Source organism: Cebus imitator, unplaced genomic scaffold (assembly GCF_001604975.1).
Source record: "Cebus imitator isolate Cc_AM_T3 unplaced genomic scaffold, Cebus_imitator-1.0 Scaffold14, whole genome shotgun sequence".
Lineage (NCBI taxonomy): Eukaryota > Metazoa > Chordata > Mammalia > Primates > Cebidae > Cebus > Cebus imitator.
The window spans coordinates 7,277,249-7,286,836 of record NW_016107329.1 but is presented as its reverse complement, the minus strand read 5'-3'; the positions used below and the strand labels follow the sequence as shown (position 1 = coordinate 7,286,836).

Here is a 9,588-nt window from a genome sequence, read left to right as displayed (position 1 = left end):
TTCTTGTCACCCAGGCTGGAGTGCAGGGGCGTGATCTCAGCTCACTGCAACCTCTGCCTCCTAGCTTCAAGTGAATCTCTTGCCTCAGCCTCCCGAGTAGCTGGAACTACAAGCGCCTGCCACCACACCTGGCTAATTTTTGTATTTTTAGTAGAGACGGGGTTTCACCATGTTGGCCAGGTTGTTCTCGAACTCCTGACCTCCCGTGAGCCACCTGCCTCGCCCTCTCAAAGTGCTGGGATTACATGAGCCATCGCGCCTGGCCGAGTGTAAGTTTCTAAACAACACAGTTGGCCATCACCTTCTCAAGGAAAAATGGCATCAGTAGTCAGTGGCCAGGACTGCTGGAGACAGGCCCTCTCTGCTGGGAGATGGGCCACTGGGCACCATGTCTGACCTCCTCCCTCGCCTGACCTTGAGCACGCTGCTACTGAACCTCTGTGTCCTCGGTCATAAAACAGGGATGATATTAGTAACAGTTTCATAGAATTATCAGACAAATTAAGTGAGAATTAATTACTGACTACTGTACCTGACACTCAATACATTTTAATGGAGGTAGTTGCTTGCTGAATTTTATTTGCGTGTGCAGTTGTGTGTGCATGTTTATTTATGTTTATTACATGAATACACCTTCTTAATGATGGTGTATTTAGTATATTTATATTTGGCTTAATGATGGTCTATTTTCTTACTAAAAATCATAGTGATGCCACTATTGTCAAAAAATGTGAAAAAGAAATGAGAAGGGTTAATTAAGATGCTGATTTTATCCAACAGTTCTCTTGCTAAAGCAGAGGCAGTTAAATTCATCAGTGATGTAATTCCTATACTATATAGAATCATTTGAAAACCATTCATACAAATAATTGAGAGTTGAACAGACTGAAGTTCAAATATCAACTCTGTCCCATGCTGGTTAGTTACCCAAGCACCCATAGCTCTCAGTCACTCCATGTGTGACGTGGGGAACTCAATTGCAATCATCCACAATTATCACGAGCAGACAAAGAGAAAATCTCTGAGAAGTGCTTAATGACAGTTGCTCTTAACTTCAGAAGTATCACAAGGGTGACAACAAAACCAAGGACAACAGCCAAAATGGTGTGTCATCATATAATACATTTAACCGTTTCAAAGCAATGTTGAGTTCTGAATTTTTGAGGGATATTCAGATAACAAATACAACACGAGCTATTTAAGGACACTGTAGATTGGGCAGATTATACTGCTGTTTTAACCTCATACAATGTTGTTTGAAAACATCTATACAAATAAAAGTCATAAGGAAATCCATTTCAATATTCATCTATAGGCTTCATGAAATAGAGCTACACTATGATGGTCCTGTGATGGTCCTGTATAAGTAGCTGGAAACACTCAAACAGGACCATCAATAGTATAGATCTATGTCAGGAAGAACTTATCAAGGTGGTAAGTTTGGCCATCACTAGTGGCGAGTGCTGAAGGACCGCTACCCAGACTTACGGACAATTGCATTCTGACAGAGGGACTGACCTTTGCCTGCTGGGCTGGGAGTCTTCCTGGTAGTTGGAATACCACAAAGGGGAAGGCACAGGGCCTCCTGTTGCTGCCTGTTGATTTGTGCTCAGCTCTCCTTGCCTCTTCCTTCTGTTAAATAGCTCCATCCCTACACGGCGGCCAAATGTACTTCTTCCTTCTGCCCTTAACTTCAGGGCCGGAGATGGGCCCAAGACCTGGGCTGAGCCACCAAGATGGTCTTTTGACAGAGAGACCAGTGGCTTCTAACTTAGGGGACCCCAGGGCAGCACGTGGTCATGTCCTTCTCTGTGTTAGAAAACACATACAAAACTGATGTGTGTGTGCATGTGCCCATGCCATGTGCGTGACTGTGACAGAGAGAAGCCACATTTGAGTTCCTGCATCTCCCGTCCCTGTGTCAGGGACAACCTCTGCTCTCTTCAGCTCTGCCATCACCTCAACACTCCCTGCTTTTCTTTCCGTTTCTTCTTTAACTGTGTTAGAGTTGGGAATCTAACACTATCAATCACGGAATTTCAAGGAACAGAAATTTTAAACCAAACATACCTTAGTTTGAAATCCCCCTCTTTCATTTACCTAATTTTCCAGGTAACTATCCCTGAACAAGTGACATATCTGACTTCTGATTTATTACATCTAACATCTGGGATGTCCATCACTCCTCACAGGGTTTTGAAGATTAACGAAAGAGACAGAGCATAGCACCTGATGCTCATGTCTTTTTTCATCTTTTCTCTTTTGAGCACTTACAATTCAAGAACAGAAGGAAGGACAGAAGCCACTGGCCCAATGCCTCTCATCCTCATTTCACAGTGAAATGTCCTTGCTACTTTACACAGATAGTCCAACCACTCATAGAATGGCTACGCTGTCCACCTAGGGTAACAAAAGCTCTGTTAGCTCTGAAAGTTTTATGATCTTCTAGATTAAAATAAAGACCTAGAGTCGTTTGTTTTCATAGTCATTAGAGGTGGCAATCCCTAGAATGTCATGAGTTAGTTTTGCTCAAGCCATTTAAAATAAAGACAGACATGCAGACTCAGACTTCATGCTTTCTCTTTCATTTCCGTTAAAATCTCGGTGACACAAGGAGCTAACGCCAGTGACTGCCACCTGAAGGCAGGATCGTTGTGGAGACAGTTTAGGGATAAAGTCAGCAGGGCCTGGACTCCAATCTTGGGTCCTGCATGACATCTCACTGTACGGTACAGACACAGCCGTAAACCCTCTGCTTGGCTGTGGATGAGGCTTCAGTGAGTGAACAGAGATGAGCACTGCAGAGTGCCTGGCACAGGGAAAGGGCCCCAGGAGCTGCACTGATCACGGCTGTGGTTGTCACTTAGGTGATCAATAATGGAGTCTGTGAGAAACTGAGGGAAGCACCTCTTGTCTTGAATTTTTGTCTTGGGAGCACCTTCAAGCTACTTACTAAATAATAGCTTATTATGTAATAGTGAAGACTCACTTCCACATGGTATTTAAGCTTTCTTTCCCTTACCTCTTTTTAAACTTTGTATGTGACACTCTCAGATTAGGTTCACTGTTCATAATAAACCCTTAGCAGAAACCAAACCTTCATGGGAGTGGCTTGCCGTGGCTTCCCCGTGACAGGTATGGCTCCCAGCAGGATCATAAGTTCAAGCTCACGGTGACTCAGCATTTCCTTTCAGGGCCACACGGGTTAGAAACGGGTCACACGCTCTGAGTCAAACACTGCTTGCTTTCAACTTAGAATTCAAAATCTGACCTTTACTGACAAATGTTATCCTGCAGCACCACCATCATTTCCACCATTAATCAATACAAAAGGAGACTTGGAATAACTTTTTGGATTTAAGAGCCTAGCTTTTCCGGGACTAAACCCATCTAAGCTGTTTAAGGTATGCTGAAGATAAACAATGAATTACTCTTTCTAGCTTTCATTAAATCTCAATTCCCAAAAGCAGAAATTGCATTCATTCCCCAAATGTATGATATACAAAGGGAAAGAAAAATTGAAATAGCACCTATAAAGCAAACAGCTGGAGGGGTATGTGTGTTGGGTTGCGGGGGGAGGGAGTTAGGGGAAAGCATTAAATACAGGAAGAACCGTAAGTGAAAAAGGGAACTTTTAGTAGCCAGCATTTGTGTTTGTGTTTCTTCATTTTTCTGTTTTTATTTTAATTTCTTGGTTTGGATTTTTTTGTTTTGTCTTGCTCATCTGACTTTATGGAGAGCTCGCCATCTTGTGGAATTCCAGGTCCATGCAGTCTTACTGCCACAGCTCAAAATACAGGAGCCTAGAGACTTTTCTCCTGTTGTTTTAATAATCTGCGGAGGAAGACACTCATGCAAAGCGTTATGAATACTGTTTTCATGCAGTTAAGCCTCAGGAGGTGAGGTCTATATCTGTATCACTTATATTCTAGTTAGGCAAATGTCCTATCTGCTGTTTATAGATAGCATTCCTATGTCACAATCAGGAAAGTCATTTTACATCCATTTTAATGTGGAAATAAACCTCCATAAATTTTCATGTGATACCTTCAATATTTTCACCTTCAAAAACAGAGTCGAAGGTAAAAACCACTTTTGTACCTTTAATGATAAAAGTGAATTACTGACCAGGCGCCGTGGCTCACGCCTGTAATCCCAGCACTTTGGGAGACCAAGGCCATTGGATCACTTGAGGTCAGGAGCGAGAGACCAGCTTGGCAAACACGGCGAAACCCCGTCTCTACTAAAAACAGAAACATCAGCCAGTCATAGTGCCGTAACCCTATAATCCCAGCTGAGGCAGGAGAATCGCTTGAGCCCAAGAGGCGGAGGTTGCAGTGAGCCGAAATACCACCACTGTCCTCTAGCCTGGGCAACAGAGCTAGACTCCGTCTCAAAAAAAAAAAAAAAAATGAAGAGGTGGGAGGAATTACAGCAATGTTTTCTTCTGTCTGGAGGTCTAACCACATAAGTATTGAATATGCCTTTAGCTCAATTCCTGTTGCATGTATATTTTATTTTGATTCAGGTATCTAATGAGTTGTTATGGAACAAAGAAGAGAGAGAATGAATTTGAAAGAAGAAGGCTTGTAATTTTTGTAGTATTTGCTTTAGGACTCAGTGTACTCCATCCAAATTCCATTAAAAGCTGCACTGCGGAATGAGTGAACCAGTGAAAAGATGCTGTGTTTATGTGGTCACATGCAGGCTGCTTTATTCTACATAATAGAAATGGAAATATTATTTTGAAAAAATCAGACAAGTAGATGTCTCGATAATAATGTCATTCTTAATAAACTATATATCATATATAATACATATATTAATAATAGGAGATATACTAATTATTCATAATAGTAGATATAAATATCTACTTAATAATAGTAGATGTATTACATATATGTAGAATCAGGCAGCCCTCAGAATCACGGCAGATTCAGAGAGACTACAGGGATGCCTTGTGCTCAGAACAAATTATTATTATTATTAGTTTTTGAGACAGAGTCTCGCACTGTTACCAGGTGCCAGGCTGGAGTGCAGTGGCACAATCTCGGCTCACTTCAACCTCTGCCTCCTGGGTTCATGCAATTCTCCCTCCCAAGTAGCCTCCCAAGTAGCTGGGACTACAGGTGCATGCCACCATTTATAGACAAAAAAAGGGAAGTGTCATACGGAAATCAGCAGAGCGGTGTAACAGCTGGATTGGTTATAGGTTGGTGTTTGTCTTATTTGAACAACTGACCACTCAACAGTCTATGAGTGGTTGAAATATGGCCGCTGGGATTGGCCAAGTCTCAGCCATTGCTACAGGTGCAAACTCCTAAGTTAGGTTTTCAATCTTGTCTGCCTATTAAGCTAAGTTATAGTTCATCCACAAGGACTCAAATATAAAAGCGAGGAGTTCTTCTCTGGCCACATTTAGTTTTCTTTAACACATGGTATTAAGCATTCTACAGATAGCAATATTCTTTACCTATGAGTACCAATTTTAAGAAAGAGATTCAGAAGGATCATCAGTTTGTGAAAAGTTAGAAGGTTCGCAAATTCAGGTTTATATTTCTAATTGTGAGCAACCCAAACGGTTTCCAAAATTATGTAACTTAATACTCATAATTACTAAACAAAGATTAGATACCAACCTAAATGTAAACATTAAACTAATATGAACTCCTCAAACCTAACCAACACTGTAAAAGTGAGAAGATCCACCAGTATTGTAAATGTAAGAAGACCTGCATAACATGAACCACAAAAATACTGTGATGCATATTGTGTTATAACTTGAAAAACGGCTTGCTTTACCATTAAAGTTTTCCTGTGAAATTGCCACTGTACAAATGCTCCAATTGATGTCTCTATGAATCTTGAGGGTGGTGAATATTTTCATGGAAAATGTTGTTTTGCACCCATTAGATATTTATGATTCATTTTAATAAAATAACTGCTTTGTTCAAGAGAACTGAATTATTCATTATTTTCCTGAGTTCTTTCCTGTTGGAGCTCCTTATAAAGTAACCCCTGACTGTCTGACTTTCTAAATAGCCTAAGTGATCCCAAATTCATTTTTGCAAAGAGAAACAAATATCAGAATTGTAGCTCAATACAGAAATCCTCGTTTTCTCCCACACACTCACACACTTCAAAAGACTCATCTAAACCATAGATCAAGAAATTAAGCTATTTATTTAAATTATAGATTAGATTATTTCTTTTTTCTTCATCAGTGGCTATGTGTCTGCAATGCCAAGCACATACCCACATGCACACACACACACACACACACGCGCACACACACAGACGCACGCACACACAGACGCGCACACACACACACACACACACACACACAGATGCACTCTAAACCACATATCAGCTCGAAGCTTTGAGCTTTTGCTGCTTGGAAGGATTGGGAGCAGAGAAGCCCAAAGCTCTTCTCTTCCTCACAGGCTCTCTCGCAGCATACAAGCCCTAGAATTCAATTAGGTGCTTCCTCCCAGGGTCAACATGTCCAATTATCCAAGTTCAAGGTAGGAAAACACAAAGTTCATCTCAATTGATGGGTTTTGTCAATACTGCTGTTGCATAAAAGGGATTCACTTGAGTACAAGCTTCTTCATGTCTCTGGCTTTGATTTCCTCCTTTATAGTATGAAGGGATTTGATTAAAAATATTTCTAATGTCCTGAAAGCTTGGAATTTTTCTATTCATATTACTTTGGCCTGGGCTATCATACTTTAATATTTGCACTTTCTTCTAAATTTCTATTGTAGTTTGAGTACAGAAAACCCTAAAATAGTTTTTCCTTGTAAATAAAACACAATTTTGATAAGGCCTTTTATACCCCTTGACTACTTTCCACCTACACAACATGACAGACCATATCCATAGCCCTAGACGTCTTCACTGAAATGTCGTGACAGTGATTAGCAATGTGGTAGTAAATTAGGCCAATTCATTCTCTTCCCCTGAGCAGACCTGCACCATCACTCGCCCCTCAGAGCCGCGGTGGGACAGAGGTTGTTCTGTAATTTCTCCCAGTGGTTCTAGGAGTTCAGCCTTGAACTGGCTCCAGCACCCTGGAAAATCCTTCCTCTCTCCAGTGCCCTCTTGACTCCTGCACCTCCAGCCTGCTGTCCCAACCAGCAGCACTGGCTCTCTGACCACTCCTCCCCTTCCCAGCACCCTGGATCCCCCCAGCCTTGTCACCATGTAAATGGCACAACCATACCATGTGTTGCTCAGGACACAGTCACAGGAATCATTCTTGATCTCTTTACCTCATATCCTACCTTAGGTGCATCCATCCTTCCCGACCTTCCTACCTTCAGAGCATAACACATGTTTTTCCTTCCTCACTGCCTGTACCGCCTCTCACATCAGAGTCATCACCACCTCCCCACAACCACACCAGGAATTTAGCTCTCTGCTCCCAGCTGGGACTACCACAGGGACATCTCCACAGGTGCAAGTCACCTTCAAAGTGAAAACCAATTTCCTTGCATACTCAGAACCCCCAACCACTTCTAGCCAACTCAGAATGAAATCTAAATTTCTGACCATGGCTGTTCTTTTCGTGTTGTTGCTATTATCCTCCCTCTTTCCCATACAACTCTAGCCTCAGCTCCTGGCCTTCACGTTCTCCCTTGAACAATGAGTATTTTCCCTCAGGCCCCTTGTAAACTTCTGTCTGCCTTGGACACCCCTCCCTATCTGTGAATGGCCTTCTCTGGTGTCTGTACCACAGGTATCACATGATAGCAGGCTCCTGATTAACCCATCTAAAAGCAAGACACCCATCTGCTCCTCTGTTCCCCAACCCTGATTTATTTATATCATATCACCTCGACTATGATGGACCTGTTTGTTAATGTCTCCCCAGTCAGAACATAATGGCTTCAGATAGAGAAATAGCACAGCAAAGCAGAGAGAACTAAAGATATTCTTGCAGGCTTAAAGCAGCCCATGTGTGTACTCAACAGGGGGCTTGTTGAAGAAGCCCCACCAATATGTTCTCTCAGTAATCACTTAGCCTTCACCACTGCCTTGACTACATGCAGGTGAGAGAAGCAATCCTTCTTGCTCTCTCTCTGCGCGTGTGTGTGTGTGTGTGTGTGTGTGTGTGTGTGTGTGTGTGGTTTTCTCCTATAGCATCCTTTAGTTTCTGTCACAAAAGTTCTCCTAAAATTGTACAAACTCACACCATTCCTCGAGATCTAATAATAAACACCCCAAAACTATAAATAAGGTGCCAGCAGGTATCTGAAGCCAGTCCACACATCCCTCAGAGCCTAGTTCCCACACCCCTGCCACTGAATTGAGTTTGGATCAGGATCCATTTCTCTCCTGCTCTCTTCTCCCACCAACTTCTCTTCTGAGTGGGGTTCATTTCCCATATTGTTTCTTTGTCTCATCCTACTGCCAACCTGGACCAATCCCTGTGGTGGAGACACACTAAACCAGGCCATTAGTAGAAGCACACACATTGAGAAAACATTCTTCACTCACTGTCTACATGGCCTGTCACTCCCATCAATCTCCTGTGACCAAGACATCCTACTATTAACACAAGTGCTTTCTTCCTCCAATAAAAGGAATCAGCCCCTCAGCTTATGTGTGCTGTGCATCTTAATCCATGATATAACTTCATCTGACACCAATGAATACTCACACTTGCTCAAATCATATTGCCCATTATCTCAAAACAATGGCATGGGTTAGGAAAGCTTAAATAATGTTATAGTCAAATACTTAAAAGGAATACAGGACTTTACATATGCTCAATTTCTTTTCTGATCTAAAAACTAGTAAAACAGAAATATGTGTGTTCACACACATACAACTTCACCCAAGCATTTAATAAACTTAGAACATTATTAGGTGGGTAGTTTCAACCGAACAGTATCCAATAGCTATCTTTTACTCACCATTATTTTGTCTCTGGAAAGTCAGAAGATAATTTAAGACTACCAAACTGCAATCCCAATTTGAAGGCATGGCTTTTAGATAGAAAATACTTTGTCACTCACCGGTGTGCACATAAATTATTAAGATGAAGTCCATATTTCTCTTCAGCAGATAGCCCATCCATCAACAAGTAGAAAATTTGAAAGTTGCTCTGGCCAAGAGGTTGTGAAACAAGTCTGGATTTTTCTAGCAAATACGTATAAATTCTGGCTGGTTGGGAAAAGAAAAGTGATTCTGTTAAATGGCAGTATTCATTTCGTTTCCATAAATTAACGCATATTAATTAATTACAAGAGATACAAGGACTCTTGATTTCTCCCTTTCCCATCTCTTTACATTTTATCGTATTGTCTTATTGCATTAGCTAGGACTTTCAATATGATGCTGAAAAGACACAGTTTAAGGGGACATCCTTCCTTGTCCCAAATCCAACAAAGAACTTGGTGCATAAATACAATCTGAAACAAGATTTGCTCTTGCCAGTAACAAAGGCTTTGAAATAAGCTTTGGAATTTTCCTCATTAATGTCTCACTGTTTGAGTCTTGGCCATGTTGATATGGTGGATATTAACATACACTGTACTGACAGGCATTCCCAGCAACTGGATCAGAGTTATATATGACCAC

General features: G+C 41.5%; 1 protein-coding gene across 2 annotated transcripts in view; it reads right to left on the bottom strand.

Moving 5' to 3' along the window:
* MYO16 (myosin XVI) overlaps positions 1–9,588 on the bottom strand; it is a 603,751-nt gene that overhangs the window by 289,237 nt on the left and 304,926 nt on the right. For both annotated transcript variants that reach the window (XM_037729044.1, XM_017501745.2), the window contains exon 16: positions 9,024–9,171. In XM_037729044.1, coding sequence (XP_037584972.1) covers positions 9,024–9,171 — 148 coding nt within the window. The remainder of the gene's footprint in view (positions 1–9,023; positions 9,172–9,588) is intronic.